The sequence below is a fragment of the Dipodomys spectabilis genome, unplaced genomic scaffold (assembly GCF_019054845.1).
Source record: "Dipodomys spectabilis isolate Male_0828 unplaced genomic scaffold, ASM1905484v1 ptg000001l, whole genome shotgun sequence".
Lineage (NCBI taxonomy): Eukaryota > Metazoa > Chordata > Mammalia > Rodentia > Heteromyidae > Dipodomys > Dipodomys spectabilis.
Window position 1 is genome coordinate 34,708,036 of NW_024870678.1, and position 22,499 is coordinate 34,730,534.

Consider the following 22,499-nt stretch of genomic DNA (forward strand, 5'->3'; position numbering starts at 1 on the left):
TGTAAGAAACTGCCCAGTGATCTTCTAACCTGGCTACAGTATGTACTATTCTGACTAGCAGTGACTGTACCCTGTTCTCTGTCCTCAACAGCACTTGGTATTGTCAGAGTTTTGCATTTTAGCCACTCTCATAAGAATATAGTGCTATCTCGTTGTTGTACCTGCATTGCCTAAGTGCAAAGGATGCTAAACACTTTCCTGTGTTTATCTGACGTTTGTGGATCCTTTTTGTGTCAGCTTTTTTGGTGTTTAATTAGAGATAAGAATCTCTTCGACTTTCCTGCCCAGGCTAGCTTCGAACCACGATCCTTAGGTCTCAGCCTCCTGAGTAGCTGGATTCCAAGGGTGAGCTGGATTATTTTCACACTTGTGGATTTTTAAGGGTTCTTTCAATATTTTAGCTACAAATTTTTCATTTGGTATGTGTTTTGAAAATATTTTCTCACTCTATAGCTTATTATGTCATTGTCTTAATAGTGCATTTCACAGATTAGATTTTCTAATTTTAATAAAGCCTACATTGTCAATTTCTCTTTTATGGACTATGCTATTGGTTCTCTATCTAAAAACTCATCACCAAACCCAGATTCCCCAGTGGTAAAGCCAAGAAGTTTTGTTGCTTTGCATTTTGCATTTAAGTCAGTGATCATTAAAAGAGTTAAAGAGATCATTAAAGAGTTAAAGAGATCACTCTTCAATGATCACTCACATTTTCTGAGTACCCAACACTGGTAACAGATAAGGAGAGGATCTCTAGTAAGAGATCTCTGTTGAGATGAAACCATGTTTACATGTCGCCCTTCTCCCAATCAGATCCATCTAACCTTTCAAAACGAAACAACCAACGGCATCAGGAAATTCTAAGGAGTAACTTTTCTTTCCAAGGGGGAGAATCCAAGTTGGGGGACACGTCATAACATTCCTCAGATTTGTTTAGCCTCCCTATTTATGGGAAATATATTTATAGCTATTTCATGACTAAATTCCTCAACACCAGTCAGAGGAAGGCCTTATCAAAACAGCCCCAGCAGGCCTAGGTCAAGAGGAGGAAGCAGTGAGGAATACTTGGAAAATCCTCTGTAATGGTCACATGACATCTCTCCATCACAAAGAGGCCGTAGAGATGGGGTTTTTTTTTTAATCAAAATAGTTCTAAAATGGAATATACCCACCAGTTTAACCCTGATGTGTAGGCCAAACTAACAATATATGTATAATTGCATCCAGACACCGCTTCAGAAGAAAAAGAAAACAAAAACAGAGAGTCCAAATGCAGCTCCATTTGAGCACATGTATTTTCCCACTTGTTGGTCTCATTAAATAACTTTTACTATTCTCCTTCCATTTAAATAAATAAACTCACACCCCCCAAAGACAGTGCTTCGTTATATCCCTGACGGGAATCAAATCCTATGCGCGTCTGGGTGGGGGTGGGCCTTACTGCTCACAGAAAGGGAATTTTATGGTAACTGCTGAACAGCATACTCACTACAGTCAGAACCTTGTCCTCCATCGCTGCTACAAGGCAATCCTAAAAGAAGGAGAAAAAGGACATGAGCGCTAAAGGATACGAGCAATAAATAAATAAATGTTTAAAACTGTTGGCATAACCTCCTAAATTTAACCTGGGGCTCCCCACAGTCCTGGCTCACCCCCTTCCCATTTCCCAGCCTGAACCCTCTCTCACACTGAGTGGCGATGGAACTGACTTACTTCCTGTACTGAGACCCTGCCCTTCTCTCCCCTGATCCCAGCAGGTTGTCATCCAAGGAACGACCACTGACCGCCAAGAAAACCAGTGAGCTGAAACCCACCTGCTGCCCACCACCACTCAGCGAGGAAGAAATCAGAAGTCTAAGTCCAAGAAGCCTGACAATGGCTCTCAATCAGATTCTGCCTCCACCAACAATAAGCCAACAAGCCAGTCAGTCATCTTTAGCTCCAGCCTTGCCTAGAAGAATAGCTTTCTAAACTGAACCACAAAAGTTTATTTTAAACACTACTGAGATTAAATCAAGATATTTCAGCCCTTGGTAAATGGGGGAAAAAATAAATTTTAAAAAACATTCATTAACACACTGCCAAAAAAGTGGTCTTGAGGTATGCCTGCTATTGATGACTTTGAATAAAGGCTGGAATGCGAAGCACTATTTACTCAGCTAAAGAACAAGAGCACTGGAACGCTGCTGTACAAACAGACCCAGCTGATTACAGGAACTACCACTGTCCCTTCAAGAAGTGAACTAAGTGAACTTCCAACCTGAAACTTTCACAACATCTTCTAAGATCATCTATAGCTAAGATTTCAAGCTACACCCCGTGGTGCATGCAGAAGATACTGAGATAAACTGTCACCATCTCAAGAATAATGTTAGCAATTTTCAGTACATGAAGAATACTAATGAACTCAGAATTGTCAGGCAAAGATTTTCACCTAAATCAAAATGTCTTTTTTTTTTTTAGGTCATTTCTTTCCTATTATTTTTTCCTACCAATCTATTGCACGTGATTTAATAATCAGACTTGCTTTGTCTTTGTGAAACTGTTTTGATTTGTCTCTACTAGACCAAAATATAGAAAACATGCCAGGTACCAGCGGTTCATGCTTGTAAGCCCAGCCACTCCAGAAGCTTTAAAGTTCAAAGTCAAACCAGGCAAGAAAGTCTATGAGACTCTTATCTCCAATTAACCAGCAAAAAGCCAGAAACAGAGATATAGCTAAAGTGGTAGAGCACTAGCCCTGAGCTAAAAAGCTGAGGGACAGCACCCAGGTCCCAAATTCAGGCCTCAGTACTGGCACACACAAAATAACGCAGGAAACAATGAAAGTGGCTTTACTGCTCCCAAAATTGATGCTGACTCCAAGAACAGAGCAACCAAAACAAGAAAATTAGTAAGGGATTCAGAAGTGTATTTTTACATGCATGAATCAGATACAAATCTAAACTCCAGGAGGAACTTCTATAAACTATGAGTAATTGTACTTGAAAGATACACTTTTCTGCCTCTATCTTATGCATGCAATGAAACCATTAACTACTGTAGGGGTTCATTCAAGAACATATGAATACCAGCACTAGAACCAGTATCTCCATACTGCATGATACCAGTGTTATAATATCTTATGAGAGAAATAAGTGGTAATTCGTCTATTGCATTACAAATAGCAAAACGATATAGATATATCTTATTTAATATATGTTGTCAATATATCAATATATAATATATATTCAATAATTATATATATATTTGAACTTTCATCCTTGGAGGCTGTCATCCTCCCCCCCCCACCCCACCCCCGCCCCAGTTTAACAAGGAAGGTCCAGGCATGACATCCTGGTTTCGAATCCTTGATTCCTGATTCTTTCATGGACCTAAGAAGTCACCAAGTGAATGAGCTGCCCGCTGTGGGAACTAGCCTACCAGGCCCAGGTTCATATCCCAGAGTGTTCATGTGAGCATGCAAAAGGGCTCGTTCTTTACCTTCCACCCACGGTGTACGAGATTCTCACAGCCATTCCCAGAGAGGCAAGGGATAGAAAAAGCCGCCCCCTCGTCAATCAGTTTCCACAAGGGCTGGGTCACCTGGATGCCCAGGCCTGGCTAGCCTGACCAGCCACAGCACTGCCTCTGTCTCCTCTGCCTATCTTGTATTCTGTCCTAAGGAACTGAGCAGCCTTGGGCAACCTGTTTAACCTCTCTGTGCCTCTGGCTCCTTCCTGAGACAAGATGATAACATCATTGGACAACTCTAGGTCACGCATGCCCAACACCAACGTTCCGGTCCATGGGCAACTCTCACTCAAGAATGGACTCTTTCTCTCCCACGTTCATGGCTATGGTTGTCTCCATCCAGTTTCCTATGGTCACACATGGCTCATTTCCCTGTTTCCGTCCATACTGAAGCATTCTCTCACCTTTACTACTTCAGTGTCCTGTCACCATAAGGACTGGAAATGAACGGTGTAATTCCTTTCCAACTTGGTTTCCTGCAGAGCAAATTATAGTCTCAAAACTGACAGGGAGCTGGCCTCTAGTGGCTCATGCCTGTAATCCGAGCTACTCAGGAGGCTGAGACCTGAGGGTCACGGTTCAAAGCCAGCCCAGGCAGGAAAGTCCATGAGACTCTTGCCTCCAATTAACCACCAGAAAACCAAAGAGGAGCTATGGCTTAAAATGGTAGAGCACCAGCCTTAAGCAGAAAGGCTCAGGGACTGCTCCCAGGCCCTGAGTTCAACTGACAAAAAAAAAAAGAACTTACAGAAATTCACCAAGCTATCTGGGAAGATAAATACGTCATCCCATTTCACACATCACAAACTGAGGCACATGCACTTCAGGTGACTTGTCCAAAGTCCCTCAGTAAATTAATGATAGAGGTAGGATTTAGATATCTCTATGACGGCACCTCTGAAAATGAATATTTACCCATCCACTAAACACCCTCAGTGAACACCCAAGAAGACAGAAACAAAGACTGAACACCCACACCAACACAACTACACAGACACACACACACACACATATCGCTTGTGAGGCTTCTCATTAACTTCTTCGTCAACAGCTCACGTGTTGGTAGGCACATTTAAAGATCACCACTCATCAGTCCAGTGCCAGGGCTAAGGACACAAAGATGACCAGCAGGAGCCTCCTGACCTTCCAGATGGGACCTGATACTAGGGTCTAAACTTAGGGCCTTGCACTTGCTAGCAGACAGTGCACCATAAGCCACTGACACATGCCCGTCTTTCTTTGCCTTAGTTCTTCAGACAGATGTGCTTTGCCTTGGCTAGTCTAGACTGTGATCTTCCTATTTATGCCTCTGGAGTATCCGGGATAACAAAGGCCCACCATCAACCCAGGCTCATTGGTTAGGATAGGGGTCTCACCAACTTTCTTCCTCAGGATAGCCTCAAACTGTGATCCTTTCAACCTCTGTGTCCCAAGGAGCTGGGTTTACAGGTGTGAACCACCACACTTGGCGTAATTAATTTTTTAATCATCAATTCATAATAACCAACCCCTCTATAACTATTAAAAAAAAAAAGATGTGAAGCAAATGCTCATCATCCATGTGATCAGAGACGACTTCTCTGTCCCAATATTCAAGAGTCTCTTCTCTACAAGGCTTGTGACATGGAATTATCTCAAGTTATATACCGCCATCAATCCTGACATTCTGCCCCAGACAGGTCTCTTAACTTTATGTAACTTCCTTTGTGTGTATTTGTGTCCTGTTTGGTTTGTGTGTATACATAATATTGTCTATTCATCCTTAACTTGCCCTTCCCCAGAGAATCTAAGCTCCATTTGCCAAGGACTTTTTAATCTGTTTATTCACTTTGGTACCCCAGAGCCTAGAACAGTGGTAGACACAGAATAAGTGCTAAATAAATGTTTACTAAGTCGCTGCAGGGCCAACTTCAACTGTTTAGTCAGGACCCACTCATCCTGTGAAAACAGACAGACCGTCTCTGCCCTCTCTTGCTGTCACTTCTGTCTGATTCCCACATTGCACACAGCAGGGTCTGTCACATCAAACACAGGGGACCTAGAGCAAAAGGGGGCATCTGCTGATTACAGTGTTTACACTTGGGCAGCTGAGGCGGGAGGGGCAGTAGTTCTAAGCCAGCCTGGGTTACCTTGAAAGACCCTATTTCAAAACAACAAAACAAAACTCATCGAGGTTTAGCTCTTGTACTTGCTTTAAATTGAGCATGAGAAAACTCAGTTCAAATTCAAAATAGGCTGGGTGTAGAGGTACCAGTTTATAATCCCAGCTAACTTACAAGACAGAGGTAGGAGAATCAGGAGTTCAAGATTAGTGTGGGAAGTTCTACGTTAGGATCTGGCTGGCAGAATTAACTTTTTAAAAAAAGTTTAATACACAGATATTTGTATTATTAAATTTGGAGACATAGTCAGAAAACTCAGATCATAATTGGCTTGTTTTTCTATTTCCTTAACTATAACTTTCACTTTTATAATAATTTTGATTTGAAAGATAAATTTATTTATTTTTTAGCAGTGAAAGTTACTTGCTGTTGTAGTCTGACGCCTTTCAAATGATTATGTTGCTCTTATGATTGATCAAAACAAACACTCCAAAAATTAAGGTGAAACTAGGTATAAGTGCAGCAAGGTATAGGTAATACAGTTAACAGAAAATGCTACAGCCTCATTATGACAATATTCATAAAGGAAACAGGTTTTTTCTCTTGTCTGAATATGATAGCTTCATTCTTTTCAGATGTATCATGGGTATTGATGCTATGTTACAGATAATGAATTATAACTAGACCATGTGGTTCAGAATACACAATGTTAGTGTTTTTTTAATATGCTAATGGTTCTTTTCTATTTATAATTGCAAAGTTTTATGACATATACCAAGAATCTTATAAATTTGTTTTTAGTAGGTTTTCTTTGCTTTGGTAGGTCATTAAACATTTAATCTTATGAATAGAAACTTGTGGTCATCTAGAATATTGACACTGTTTCCATTTGCAGTCTTTTTTTTTAATTTCTTAAATTTTGGACTGGATATATTAACAATCCTCTGAATGGTATTGGTAAGTGGTTCAGAAGAGAAACTCAGTGAAATAAAAGTAGTATTTATTCATGATGATCAATTAAATTATTTACTTAAAGAAACTAACTACCATGCATAACTCAACTTGTGTATAACTCAAATCTGACATGAGGTGGAAGGAGAGAGTCTGAGTCTACCTATGGAATATGATGGGTTTATTTTCAGGGCTTGAAGATACATTCAAAGGTATTGGTTGGGGAAGACGCCATAATTTTAAGTTAACCTGCATGCTGTAAATGTGTTTTGTGTTTAAATAAAAAGAAAATTTTTTTGAAATGTAAAAACAAACAAACAAAAAAAGATTAGTGTGGGGCATACGTGTGTGTGTGCGCGTGTGTGTGTGTGTGTGTGTGTGTGCGCGCGCGCGCGAGCACGCGTATATGCACCCATGCTTAACTCCAATGGCTGTTTAGGGATGCCTCATACAACTACCACAGGCAAAGGCACACTTGACTTCAGGTTCCAGACTTAAGGAGAAAGCACGGCTTCCCTGAATGCATTGGTGAAGGAAAAGATATGCTTTCTTTTTACTTTTTTGCAGATCATCGTAGGAACAAACATCAACTCATAGAATTCTAGAAACCAAACAGGAGGATGTGAACAAGAAACAACTTCTTCCTTAGCTTTTAAAGTCTCAACTCCGAAGTAATTTAGCAGCATCTGCTATGCACCACGTAATGTATCGAGTCTTCATAAGTGCTTGTAGTCTAGTCTATTTTTTTTCTTTTCCTTTTAAGTTAAATCATAGAAGCTAGGGAAGGTGTGGACAGTCTGACTGACTGACAGGAAGCATCACATGGTCTTGCTGAAATGCCTCTGTCTGAGGACCCATGAGTGAAGCTGAAATGTCATGCCCGACACGACACGTCCAACCCTGATCACGGGAACCTCCATGGCTCTTTGTCTCTCTGTCATGGGCAGCAATGTGAGACACTGAACAAGTGAGGAGAATCAGAGACTTCCCGGCCAGAGCCATCTGAGGACAGAGTCAAGGAGGAAATCACCGCGAGCTGGGAGATGTTGGTTACTGGTTGGTTCCTGACCAGCAGATCCAACAACCAAAGAGAAAATGAAAGCAGAGTGCTCACTCAGAACAAAGATGACAGGGATATTTAGTTATTCGAGAATTTCTTTTTTTTTTTAAGTGTTCTAACATTTCGGAGGAGGTAAATGAGTATTACCTGGACCACTGTGAAACAAACAAACGAAAGGTAATGTGTGATTACTATTTGCCATTTCTCACTGAAGTCATACATACAAATAAATTGAAAGCCTTGCATCTCCCAGTTTTGGTGTGGTGAAGGGTTACTTCAAACCTTCGGGAAACCGCTTTAAAGAAGCAGGAAGAGGAAGAGGTAAGTTCAGATAGCGTAATGATATGTACTGACCTTTTGGACGGTGGTAGTCAGGTCCAGACAAAGTTGAATGATCTTGTTTTTCGTTACAGAGAAATCAGTGATTCCTGTAAATGGAGGCCTGGAAAAATACCAAAAATTCTTCATAAGGAATGGTGGAGGAGGAGGTAGGGGAGACTCATACTACACTACAGGCCAGCTTAAATCATTTTTCACATAACTGTTTCCTCTCAAAGGACATGTAAAATAGGACTCTGACTAGAAAAGCAGCAGACAGGCAAAAAGATTCACCCCTAAATGAGCCAGAAGGGTTAACGTTTCCTTAGAAGTCCCTGAACAGTCTACATACCAACCAAATCCTCAAGTATTAAAGTTGAATCTCAAAAAAGTACAACCTTTAGCAGTTTCTCTCATCTCCTAGCTAGGGTTCATTTGCTCCTCTTGTTATAGCTGAGTAAGTAGCTTCCGAAAAACAAAACAAAGCCAAAAAACCACTCCAAGATCACCCTCTCCTCTAGGACTTCTGCCTTCCAGGAAGCTCTATGCCTAAGGGACAAGGGTCCATTTTCAAAGGACAGGTATTGGTGTACCTCAGAACCTCACTGAAAGGGCAGCAGAGGGCAGGGCCCCGGCCTACCGGTCCAGCCACGCCAGCAAGACTTTGGCAGCGCCGATGAGCTCCACCACGGACGTCAGGAACTCATTGGGCGGCTTGTGGGAGGTGTTTCCATCATAAGCTGGACTCTTCCGCCGGCTACTGATGTAGTTCTGTAAGTTGTGGGAAGAGGCTCGCAGTTTCAGAATCAAGTTCTTCATGTTATCCGTTTCGAGGCTGTAATTCTGTGGGAAATTAAACAACTATATAATTGAATAATTAGAGGGGAAAATGTAAAGCCCTCCACAGTGACTCCCAGAGCCACTACAAATGGGGGTGCCTAGGCCCTCGGCAGCACCCCTCACCTCCACATACTCTATACCAAGAGCTGCCCCACTCCAGACTGGACAGCTCAAACTGTCCCTCTAACATGTCATTGCTGTGTGTTCCCAGAAGTCACACCGAGTGGGTCATGGTGAGGGAGCATGGCTCTCCGTGGTGGGTGCTCACCAATGTTGCCAGACAGTAGACAGACAACACTAATCACTAGTCAGCCAACAGATGAACTTCCATCAGAGATGACAGAGAATGAGCAGAAGTAACTGTAAGTCCACCTGAAATGTAACATCCAACTATGAGCACCAAACGTGTGTGTGTATGTGTGTGTGTGTGTGTGTGTGTGTCTGTGTGTCTATGTGTTGGTGTGTCTGTGTGTCTGTGTGCCAGTCAATACTGGGGCTTGAACCCAGGGCCTGATCACTGTCCCTGAGCTTTTATGGTCAATGCCGGTGCTCTACCACTTGAGCCAAAGCTCCATTTACAGCTTTTTGATGGCTAAGTGGAGGTAAGTCTCATGGACTTCATTGCCCAGGCTGGCTTCGCACTGAGATCCTCAGTTCACAGCCTCCTCAGTGGCTAGGATTACAGGTGTGAGCCACTAGCACACAGCTCAGCTCTTGGGATGTGTTTTTAAACAATGTTCAACTTCCTTGAGTGCCTTAAAAATACCAATGTTGTATCATAATACTGTCCCAGACCCCCCTATCATATTAAGAACCACCAGCCTCAGGAAATATATAAAATTAGGAGATAGGTATGCTTTAGACTCCATCTCATATACATTTCTTAATGTTTTTGATTATTTTAACAAAAAGGAAGAGCATACGTGTGGTTATATGATACTACTCAATGTGTATTTCTATTTTACAGATAAAGACAAAAAGGAAGAAGAGGATGAGAAGGAGGAATAGGGAGATGAGAAGAGGAAGAGGAGGAGGAGGATGACGAAGAGGAGGGAAGCTGGCTAGTGATACCAAGTCTAGCACAAATGAATGAGCTAGAAATGTGTAAATTCTCTCCTGACCTGCGCCGGCCACGCTGAAATGCCAGGCTCTCCTCTCAGCCAGCCCAGCCATCCAGTTAGTCCCCGGGGCCAGAGGATTAGCCACCTTCAAACCATTACATATAAGGCACAAATGCATACAGAAGTCTGAATGTACTCGCCACAAAGGCGTTCATTAAAAGCAATTCTAAATTGAAATGCATTTTGTTGGGAGTTTCCATTTGCCTGGCTTAGTAATAAAACTAAAAGTCTTAAAATTGTCACATAAGCCGGGCACCAGTGACTCATGCCTGTAATCCTAACTACTCAGGAGGCTGAGAGCTGAGGATCATGATTCAAAGCCAGCCCGGGCAGGAAACTCGTGAGACTCTTTATCTCCAATAAACCACCAGAAAACCAGAAGTGACACCGTGGCTCAAGTAGTAGAGCTCAAGCCTTGAGCTAAAGATCTGAACAGCACCCAGGGCCAGAGTTCAAGCCCCACAACACACACACACACACACACACACACACACACACACACACACACAAAGTCACATTAAGAGATTAAGAGTTTGAGGCTAGCTTGGGCACGAAACTTCATAGGATTCTTACCTCCAATTAACCACCAAAAAGCCAGAAATAGAAGTGTAGCTAAAGTGTTAGCTTGAGAGAAAAAGGCACAGCACCTGCATCCTGATGTCAGCGCGCGCGCACGCACACACACATACACACACACACACACACACACACACACACACACACACGCACAAAATGCACATTGAAAATTTTTCCACATATTTTTAAGCACATGTCAAATGTGCAATGTGGGAGGCTCATTGTGACATTTCCAAACAGGGCTATAATATACTTTGGTCAGCTTTGCCCGCTCCATTACTCTATTTTATGCCACTCTTCCTACCCAATCTCACCTCTTTCTTTCAATATTTATATTTTATTATGACTCTATTTGTTTATTTATGCACGCACATCATTCTGGGGTTTGAACTCACGGTCTTGGGCTTGCTAAAGAGGTATGCTACTGATTGTTGCTTTAGTTATTTTTCAAATAGGATCTCCCATTTGGCCTAAGCCAGTTTGAACCAAGATGGTTTTTTGTAGTTTCTAGATGGCTCAGATGACAGGGACACACCAACCATTTTAAAGGCTGGAATGGGGTTGTGCTCACGCTTTGCCCAGGTTGACTTCACACCATGATCCTCCCAATCCCTGAGTAGCTAGGATGACAGCTACCACTCTTGACTCATTATGACCTCTTCATACATGCATACAAATTTACTCCTTCTCCTCCAGATAGAAATTTTGACAGAAGTTAAACACAATTGAACTACAACAACAGCAACAAACAATTTAACTAAAAAGTTAAACAATTTAGCTCAAAAGAAGTTAAACACAAACTAAAAATAATCTTTTTTGTTAAGTCTAAAACACGATTGTGTAAGTTTGTAAATTTCAAAATACAAATGTGTGCTGAGTTAACAGCTCAGTCACTTATTTTCCCCTCACTTACATTTTCTAAAGGCAAATATGTATATAGAAGACAAGAATGAAAAGATGGTTATTCATCACAGCATTTTAATCCAAAGAACTAAAGGCTCACAATTGAGCAGATCAAGGGTCCACATGACCTGATTTGTCTTGAACGCGGGTGACTGATTAGCTCAATTACCCAGCCTGCGATTTATGTGCAGAACATTGACTCCAAGCAGGAAGGCTGGTTTGCTACAGCCCATGTCACCATGAACTACTGGGGATTCTTATACACAAGCATTCTCTTCCTGAACCCAAAGAGACTTTAAACCTTCCTCTTGGACAAACTTTAAAATAAAGGGAGAGCGTAACTTTTTATAACGGGTTCTCTTGATATGCCACTTCATTTGCTCTAAACTTTTTTCTCCCAAACAAATCACACAACTGGGAAGCTGGAGAGATAAAATGGTAATTGAATATAATTTTTAAAGAGAAGGAAGGATGAAGCAAAGTTTCTTTTCCTTTGACCCCATGCTACAATAAGGAGAGAACAAGAAACCAATTATATTAGCTGGAAAGGACTACAGTCAGGAAAGGCCTAGACATCGGTGTCTCACAATGAAAAGCAGAAAATGAAGAATTTCTCAGATGAGAGTTGACTATTTTCTTGAGTCATTTTCCTAAGTTCTGTCTCCTTCAGGTAATGTTTTAGTGTAAGGCACCAGAAAGGCACAAACAAGTTTGAGAGTGTAACTAAGGGGTAAAATATCTGCTTAGCACGAGAGAGTCCGTGGGCTTCATCCAAGGCAAAGAAGGAAAAGAGGAGGAACAATGGGAAGGGAAAATAATGGGGAGGGAGAGGAAGAAAGAGGAGGAGGATTAAGAAAGAACAAGAGGAAGAAAAGAGAATGGAAATGTGGAAAGAGAAGAAGAGACAAGGCCAGGCATAATATCCCTAACCCATCTACTTAGGAGGTAGAGACAGGAGAATCGCAATTTGAGGCTAATTTTGGCAAAGAGTCAGTGAGACACCATCTTACAATAATAATAATAAGCTAGAGATGGGCTCTGGTGGACCATCCCTATAATCCTAACTACTTGGAAAAGCTGAGAGTAGGAGAATCACAGTTCAAGATGAGCACAGGCAAAAAAAAAAAAAAGTTCACAAGGTCCTTTCTCAACTCACAGCTGGGTATAATCCTGTTTCCCTAAGCTACATGGGAGGCTGAGATCATGGTTCCAGGCCATTTGTGTGGAAAAAATTTTCAAGACTTTATTTCAGTGGAAGGAAGCTGACATAGTTGGCATATGCAAAAGGAAGCATGAAATAGGTAGCCCACAGTCCAGGTACTCCTGGGCAGGCAACAAGACCCTATCTAAAAAATAACCAGCAAAAACAAAGTTGAAGACATGGCTCTGGAGTATAGCATCTAGCCGACAAGCCCTGGATTCAAAACTTGGCTCCATCAAGTAAAACAAATCAAGCTGAGCATGGCAGTACATGTCTACAATCCCAGCTACACAGAAGGCAGTGGTAAAAGGATCATGTTATGAAGCTACTCCAAGGAAAATCTTGAGACTCTATGAAAAAAAAAATAACTAAAGCAAATAGGGCTGGAAGCATGGATCAATTGGTAGAGCAAATGCCCAGAGCAAGCATAAGGCCCTGTGTTCAAAAATGCCAGTAAGACTAAGAACAATAATAATAATAAATGGAATTAGTTTAAAAGTCAGTGCACATCCTAAAACCCTTCCACTGTGGGCTCACTCCATTAAGAGGTGGCCATTAGCAAACATTTGTTGGCTGTGAGAACATACACTAGCCAAGAGGGAAGAGAAGAGGCAAGGCTCTTCCTCTTCTAGGGCCTTAAAAGTCCATACCTTATAGCCAATAATAAACTACACAACTTCTCCTCCGTCTATGGCTCCCACCATGATCTACTTTCCATGACAAAGATGTGTCATGGACACAAGTTCAAGGCCAACTATGCCACAGTTCTGGAGCTTGGATTTAGAGCCTTGAGCTCAAGGATCGTGCCCTACCACTTGAGCCATGCTTCCATTTCCAACTATTTGCTGGTTAATTGGTTATAAGCATTCATCAGATTTGTCTGCCAGGCTGTCTTCAAACCATGATCCTCAGATCTCGGCCTCCAGAGTGGCTAGAATCACAGACAAAAGCCATTGGCAGCCAGCCTATTGTACCTCTTTACTGTCCACCACACACCCTTACTATCCAGTGGAACATTATAGAGACACAAGAAGTCTTCATCTGGGTTCCAGTACAGCAGCCACCAGCCACACGCACCTACTCACCACTTGTAGAGAAGCCAGTTTCACTGGAGGCTGGCTTTGATCTCAACTAATTCTCATTTAAATAGCCACATATGGTAGCAGCTCCCCTACTAGAAAGAGCAGCTTTAGGGTCTGTGCCAGTGACTTTGTACCCAGAGAGAGGAGAGGAAAAACTGGGCTCAGCTTCAGAACTCAACTCTGGGAAGTTCTCTCTCAGGATACAAGGCCCTCTACCAAGCTACCCCAGCCTTCAAGGTCAATGCTTCAAAAGATGGTTTCCCCCTTTGCTCTCTAACCATGATGGACTGCTGTGAGTCACTGTTCACCAGGCCTGGAATAGTAATTAGCCACTGTTCCCATTCTGGTCCCATTCTATCAGTTTCTCTTTATTCCATAACCTTTCAGTGGTTTTGTTTTTTTTCCTGCCTCTTTCCTCACTTCTCATTCTATTTACTTCTTGTCTACCATAAAATCAGCACCCACTAAAGCGAGTTTGCATAGCAAAATCTCTTTTATAACACGGGGGCCAACGGTGGTTACACATGAATTGCGAGCAGATGAACTATCCAAAGCAAAACATTACCCAATTTACACATCCAAAGATCTGCATGGTGTTAAAATAAAGGAACAGGGTAATAGACCTATACATTTTAAAACTATATATTTTTTAAAGAAAATTACATGAAGATTAGTGACATTTTAGTAAACATCTAGCACACCTTCCCAAGCACCCCTCAAAAAAGGCACACCCATTTGCAAACTCTTCACAACCTGCCTGTCTCATGGGCACACAGAGGAGGTCCAGAGAGAGTCCAAGGTCAAGCTTGGTCTACAGAGGAAATGAGAAGGGAATGGGGTAACACACAGAGATAAAACACAGCTTTGGGTCCTGGCATTTATCCAGCTTTGTTCCTTTTAGTCTAATATTTTAAAAGGCAGAGGGGAGGAAAAGGCGAAGAGAATACCCAGAGACTGCAATTACGTTGATCCCCCAACTTAATGTACATAACCTGCCTCTAGCTGACCCCTCTGCCAGGCCTCTCGAACTGTGAATTTCAAAGCAATTTATTTGTCCTCCAAGTATGACTATAAAGTGAAAGAGACAATTCAAATTCTCAGAAACATCCACCAGAAAGAACTCCAAAACCCTGTTCCCAGAAAGCATCATAAAAGTAAATTCAAGTCTGTTTGACTCTGAAAAGCAGACAGTTTTAATAATAAACAGGATGTTCAAGGCATATCCTCAACCATGCAAAAAACACTCTGGGGACACCGCCACATGGAAGGGGACCGTTACTGTATGGATGGAGAAAACAGACACTGTGGTTTCCCTGGAGGTGACAGAGCAAACAGCCTGGAGCAGAGCCAGGACTAGAAGGCAAAAATCCTGCCTCCAGGCCAACTCTCAGACTACTTGGCCACCGCTTCTCCCGCGTGGCAGCTCATTTATCAACCACAAAGCATTCCCCCATTACTTTTCTAAATGAGAGCAGTGCATCTCAGCCCAGAGGCCAAAGCTCTGTCCATTTTAAGAAGAAGAATACACACAGTGCAGCATGGTTATATAATCAATGCAATGCTCACCAGCAATGGCAAAATCACTGCAAGCACACTGGTTCCTATCCTTCTGGGTGATGTCACTGCCTGTCCCCCTGGCCTGGGTTCAGATTATGACGAACCCAGTTTGAATGCTGGTGAGAATGGCCAGTGACAGTTAACTGTAGCCTTAGAGGGCACCAAGACTGGCACACACGAATCTCACCCATGCCAACAATTTGTAAACAAAATGCCCTTAACAGGTGTTTTGTGTGTGTGTGTGTACATGTGCACATACACATACACACACACACACACACACACACACACACACACACACACACACACACACACACACACACACACCACCTATGTGGTCACAAGCAGATCACAAGTATCAGACTTGGCAGGATTTAACTGGTTCATTGAGAGCCAAAGCTCTATGACCTGCTATATTCAATGACATTAACCCTATCTAGCTGCTATTTTTTAGGGTTCATTATTTCAAGCATAAGCATCAGTTATTTTAAATAGCTTGAATATCTGTGAAATTCCAAATGTGTGTGTGTGTGTGTGTGTGTGCGCGCGCGCGCGCACATGTGTGTACCAATACTGGGGCTTCAATTCAGTGCCTAGGAGCTGTCCTTGAGCTTTTGTGCTCAAGGCTAGCACTCTACCCCTTGAGCCACAGCTCTACTCCCAGTTTTTTGGGGTAGTTAATTAGAAATAGGAGTTTCACAGACTGTCCTACCCAGGCTGGCTTCAAACCTCAATCCTCAGATCTCAGCCTCCTGAGTAGGTAGGATTATAGATATGAGCACAGCTTCCAGATACAAACATGAATATTAGAAGATCTTTTCATTTCATTTGAGAAAGTGACATGTTCATTCAAGACCATCTCTGTCTTTTATTTTTGAAAGAAAATAAGACTACGGGCTGGGAAGGTGGCTCAGCGGTAGAGTGCTTGCCTTGCATGCATGAGGCCCTGGGTTCAATTCCACAGCACCACATAAGCAGAAAAAGCTGGAAGTGGCTCCATGGCTTAAGTGGCAGAGGGCTGGCCTTGAGCTGAAGAGCTGAGGGACAGAGCCCAGGCCCAGAGTTCAGGCCCCATGACCGACCAAAAAAAGAAAAAGGAAAGGAAAGGAAAGAGAAAGGAAAAAGGAAAGGGGGGAGGGGAGGGGAGGGGAGGGGAGGGGAGGGGAGGGGAGGGGAGGGGAGAGGAGACTACTACAGACATTTTCTGCAACCATAAGGGCAAGACAGTAAACACTTCAGGTTCTAGGGGACCACATCGTTCTCATTACAACAACTCAATTCTATCACTCCAGTACAAAAACTGTACTGTACACATGCAGACCCCTGTCTATGTTGTGTCCCAGTAACACTTTATTTAATAAAACAATGGACAGTGGGCCAGCCTTTCCTCTAGAAAAATAACTTTTACTTTCCTTTTTATATTGTCTTCAACTCAGGTTTCACTTCACTGGATCATTCAGTAAAGGAAGATAGGTTAAATTACTAACACTTAGCATCTGAGTAACTGAGGTTCTGCAGGAAGACATCACAATACAGATCACCTTTTCCCCAACTAACCAGTGCACAGAGAAGATCGACAGCTTCCAACACCAGCTCCTGATGCCCGATCCGTGTGACCCCGAGCTCCTCAAGGTCCTGGTGCGAAATTCGTAGCAGCTGTTCTCCGTCTATCTTCTCCCGCTCAAACTTGTGCACGTAGGGCTGCAGGCAATCATCTAACCCTACCAAAAAGTGAAAAGGTCATTATGGTTACTTTGTGTGTCTTCACCTGTTCCCCTCCCCCCCAAAAAATAATAATCCACACTTGTATTAATCTCAGCAACCACCAAAATATGCTGCCACTATTCGATTATCTCTGTAACTGTACTCCCCTGGAGGAGCACCTTTCCTGAGTCATCTTCTCATCTCAAACAGGCTTGAAATGTGCCACGCAAAACTCTCCAATGGAGCAGGTATAACTTTATGATATGCACGCCCGATAAACTGAAAGGAGAAATGCTCAAATAATCCCTTGATAATTTGCGACGCTAGTTATCTGTTCCAGACAGATCTGTTTGCTAAACAGCTCTTCTTGTGGGATAAGTGACGCTCTCAGTGGACCGGTCAATCAAGACCATGGTGATTGTCACATAGTCAGACCCGGCTACTCCACAAACCAGCCAATCATGCTCTAGGATGGTCATGTGAGTCAAGTACAGCCAATCAACATCTTCCTTGATATTATTAAATATCAATATTAAATATGGGTACTAGAAGATAAAACTGTTTCTTCCTTTCCCATTGGAAGTTATAGGGCACAATGCTGGTGGTTATTACTTTATTTTTTTTTTCAGAGAATAAATTCACTTGAGAGAGAAAATGCTCTGGTAATATCCTAGAATAGCTCTGAGTCTAAACCTTGTTGGAGGTTTTCCACACCTAAAATTTTCTATTTGAACGGAAACAACTTTCCTTTCTAGCCTATTAGTACTTATGTTGAGTTTCCGTCCTTTATAACTGAGAAAGTTCGACTCCAAAGGAGAAGATACAAGCAGAAGGCCTACAGGAAGGCAATGGTAACGAGGTTAGCCACGGCAAATTTTCCAGGCAACTTCTACTATCACCAGTGTCCTGTTTTAATGTTTTTATATAATGGCTAGCATAGATGAGCCAAAGAGAACTGGAGAATCTTTATTTCTATAAATAGAAATTCCACCTCTATTCCACCTCTTCTAATATTAGCTGGGGGCGATTGGTTGGTTGGATGGGTGGGGTTTTTTATTGGTTTTGTTGGTGGTGATGGTTTGCTTTTTGGTTTTGGATTTTTGTTGTTGTTTGTTGTTTTGGTACCAGTCCTGGGGCTTGAGCTCAGGGTCTGGGCATTGTCTTTAGAGGTTTTTTTGTTTTTGCTAAAGGCTAGTACTCTTACCACTTGAGCCACAGCTCCACTTCTGGGTTTTTTGATGGTTAAATGGAGATGAAAGTCTCAAGGACTTTCCTGCCCAGACTAGATTTGAACCACAATCCTAAGATCTCAGTCTTCTGAGTAGCTAAGACTACAAGCATGAGCCACTACTGCCTGTCTTTTCTAATGGCTTTAATGAAACAAAATCATGCCCTAAATCAACTGATCATACAAGACAAAGAATAACCATCACCTGAGTATTTGTAAATACTTGATTTATATACTCAATCCCAATATGACCAAAAAACATTGAATTTAACTGGAACAATGTAGGTGGAAGACACATTGCTATCTCCCTTATCCAACATACACAAAAACACATACACATACATGTACATACATATGCACTCACAGACATGTGCACATATACAAGTGCATGTACAATTATTTCATTTAACCTTCTCAAAAAACCATCTCAGGTAGATGGGGCTTTTTCTGGGTTAGAAATGAGAGACACAGGTCCAGAACTCATTTTTGGCAACATGAATGCCCACACATCTTCAAATCATGCATAAGGATAGATTACATCTGTCCCACACTCTGGCACCATTCGCCTCCTGGTACGACCGTGGGAAGGAGAGTGATCTTGTGATAACCATTTGGAGCTATCAGGTTCAACTGATAGTCAGTGGAACCGACCCATACTCCCTGAACTGGCATCTGTCTATCAGGGAGGCTGTGCCACACAGCAATTAAGGTCAGGGTCATTGCTATCAATCCAGTCCAATCTAACAGCCGCAAGCTGCAGTGGCTTCTGCGGTATGGAGTCTGGCAGCTAGAAGAAGCCAGGAGAGTCAGCAGTGTTTAGAGACTGATGCCCTACCTGGGTAGTGGAGGCCAACAAAACACCAGGCCCCCTGTGTTTCCCACACAGGGGGAGTATTACTTACAGTGGCAACAGTGACAAGGGAAAACCTTCTATCTACCCTGACTTTGTGTTATAGATGAAGAATTAAGACTCCTAGAGGGGGGCTGGGAAGTTGGCTCAGTGGTAGAGCACTTGCCTTGCATGCCTGAGGCCCTGGGTTCGATTCCTCAGTACCACATAAGCAAAAAGAAAAAAAAGCCGGAAGTGGCGCTGTGGCTCAAGTGGTAGAGCACTAGCCTTGAGCTGAAGAGCTGAGGGACAGCACTCAGGCCCAGAGTTCAGGCCCCACAACCAGACCCAAAAAAAAAAAAAAAAAAAGACTCCTAGAGGGTATATAATCCATCTACTGTTCACCTGGCTTGTAAAATGCCAAGAGAGAGCTTTTTGCAGTGTTTTCCTTTTCAACTGGGATACATGAGTACTCAAATTCAAAGCAAGGTCTGTTGGCCACAAGCCTTGCTCTTCTGCATTCTACCTGATCAACATGGGAGTCGAGCAGGGGATGTATAGACATGCTTCTCAAGGAATCTCTACAAATAAGCAGTGAGGTCTAATTATAAAACAGTTATTAAAACAGCATCACAAAGGATTAGAAGTACTTAAGAGAACTGGATCTCAGCGAGTTCAAAGTCAAGGAATGTGCACAGGAAAGATGAATTGCTATGAATTTTACCCTACATCACTTAGCCAGCTCAGTGAGCAGACCCCACATTCTTCAGTCTTGCAAGATGTGGTCCTCTCCAGAATGCTTTACATCGTTGTTGTTGTTGTTTTAACTGGTCCTCAAGGTCAAGTATGTTATTTTAGACAACTCTTGTAGACAGGCTATGGGTGAATGGTGCCCTTCAAAATTTCATAAATTGGTCCCCAGACCTCAGAATATATTTGGAGACAGTCTTTAAACAAGTAACCCAGATAATGAAGCATATCAAAATCAACTCCAAGAATTGGAAACAAGAGGTTCTTATTATGTCCTGTATGCAGTTACTTCTATTTTTTTCTCTGTTTTAGTTTTCTGTACCCTTTGTCTTGTATATAAGTTTATCTGATCCATGGAAGGAAACAGGAAACACAAAAACAGTAGGACAAAGGATGAACTAATGCAACAATGGTATTCACCAGACACTATGTTGGAAATGAACTTTACAGTTTGGTCAGGGGAGGGGATTAGGGAACGGTAAGTGGGAGAAAACCAAGGAAGGGGTAACAGTGTTTAAAAAGAAATGTACAGCCGGGCGTGGTGGCTCACGCCTGTAATCCTAGTTACTTGGTTCAGAGCCAGCCTGGGCAGGAAAGTCCGAGAGTCTCTTATCTCCAAAGAACCACTCAGAAAGCCGGAAGTGGTACTGTGGCTCAAGTGGTAGAGAGCTCACCTTGAGCTGAAGACCTGAGGGATAGTACCAAGATCCAGAGTTCAAGCCCCACAACCGACAAAAAAAAAAAAAAGAAAAGAAAAGAAAAGAAAAAGAAATGTACTCATTACCTGATTTATATAACTGTAACCCCATTTATCACTTTTACAGTAAAGATTTTTTTTAACAAGTAACCCAATTAAAATTATGTTATTAGAGTAACTTCAATACATATGAGCGGTGTTCTTGGAGGAGAGGCAATTAGATGGCAAACACACAGAGAAGAGCAAAGAAAGACACTGGTAAAAGATGGATATCCACTGGCCCAAGGACAGGAGGCTCAGAATTACGAGGAACTAAATTCTGTCGCTTCAGCCACGCAGCTCCTTTGATATGAAGCAACTGAGTATAAACCTAGTTATAATTCAATTCATTTTCACTCACATGGGATACACTTTTTCCCAAACAAAACAAACAAGGCCCAGGGAAGAGTGGAAAGGAAACCAATGCTCACTGAGCTGACTTACTGTTCAAAACAAAAGCACAAAACTGAGAGACTCGTGTCAGTTTGCATGTGCAGAATAAATTAGAGCATTAAAATCACAGTGAAGTAACCATGTACCATGGCTGTTTAGTAAACATCACCCCTGAATGAAATAAAGACGAGCACTGAGTTCTTTAATTACTCAACAACAACACTAAGGATATAGTAGCATTGAAGCCCACAGGAAATATCAGGAGCATAGAAAAGAAGGTTGAGATGGGGATGGGAGAAGGTTGAAATAATCAGATTGAGAACTGGAGGCTACAGGACGGACCAAAATCTTAGTAAACCATAAATAATCATAAATTCCCTGAAATGTAGAATTTTCAAACAACAATATCATATGGCAACTGCATTAAAACATATGTTTTATATATGTTTACATATTCTGTATGTAACATGTTGTAACATGTGACATGTGTAACATGTTTCCCTTTGGGGAACACAGATATCAAATAGGCTGGGTTAAAAAAAAATAGCACTATCCCAGCCAGGCGGGGGGAATTCACACCTGTAATTCTAGCTGCTTGGGAGGCTGATATCTGAGAATCACAGTTGGAAGTCAAACCAAGCAGGAAAGTCCGTGAGACTCTTATCTCCAATTAACCAACAAAAAAAAATATCCAGAAATGGAGTTGTGGCTCAAAGGGTAGAGTATCAGCACTGAGTGAAAAAGCTAAGGGACAGCATAAAGGCCCTGAGTTCAAGCTCCAGTAGTGGCACTTCAAACAAACACAAACAAAAAAGAGCACTGTCCCAGTATTTTATTATTCCATCACATAGTGACCCACTATTCAGTTACCCTGTTGTTTGGGGTATAATTAGACATTGGCTAATATAAACTACTACACAGTCCCACAGAAGGAGGGGAGGCCTGCATCTTGGAGTAAGCAATCTTCCAGTTCTAGAATCCGCAATAAACCACCTTTTTTATTTGTCAGAAAAGTACCTGTATACCAGTTTCTGGCTTCCAGAATTTATTTAAAAAAAAAAAATGTCCAGCAAGAGCATGAACACAGGCAATTAAGTAAAATTAGGTTAAACCCACTGTCTTTACACAAATTAAACAACACAAAATGAAATGTGAAGGGAGAAATGAGAAGGGACTACAGCATGCAGCCACTGTCAGAGAAGGGCCAGGTTTCCTATCGTCAGTAAATCTGCTCATAAACAGGCCTGAGCTTTCAAAGAAATCTCAAATGCAGGAATGAAGAAGGGGGAAAAGGCATCTCACACCTCAAACATAGGAGAGTGGTGGCTAAGACCCTGATTTTCAATCCCAGCCTGTCCTCACTAAGTAGGTAAGAAATTACCTGCTGCTGGTTTGTAAGATGGAGAAAGGGGTATCATTCTCAGCATAGAACTTGAGTGAAACTAAAGATCTGTATTATCAAGAGCTTACAACAGAATGGGACTAGGAGAAAACATTGTCCAAAAGGAAATGTACTCTTTACCTGACTTATGTAACTGTAGCCCCCTTAATAGATCACCTCTATAGTAACAATAAATTTTAAAAAAAATGAGACACATAGTAAATATGCTATAATTTTTTTCAATTACAAGGAAT

The 22,499-nt window shown here is 42.0% G+C and overlaps 1 protein-coding gene across 2 annotated transcripts in view; it reads right to left on the bottom strand.

Annotated features, from left to right (window-relative positions):
• Cnksr3 (CNKSR family member 3) overlaps positions 1 to 22,499 on the bottom strand; it is a 96,531-nt gene that overhangs the window by 19,515 nt on the left and 54,517 nt on the right. For both annotated transcript variants that reach the window (XM_042677522.1, XM_042677599.1), the window contains exons 2-5: positions 16,782 to 16,945; positions 8,585 to 8,787; positions 7,981 to 8,068; positions 1,490 to 1,531 (exon numbers count right to left, since the gene is read on the bottom strand). In XM_042677522.1, the coding sequence (XP_042533456.1) occupies positions 1,490 to 1,531; positions 7,981 to 8,068; positions 8,585 to 8,787; positions 16,782 to 16,945 (497 nt within the window). The remainder of the gene's footprint in view (positions 1 to 1,489; positions 1,532 to 7,980; positions 8,069 to 8,584; positions 8,788 to 16,781; positions 16,946 to 22,499) is intronic.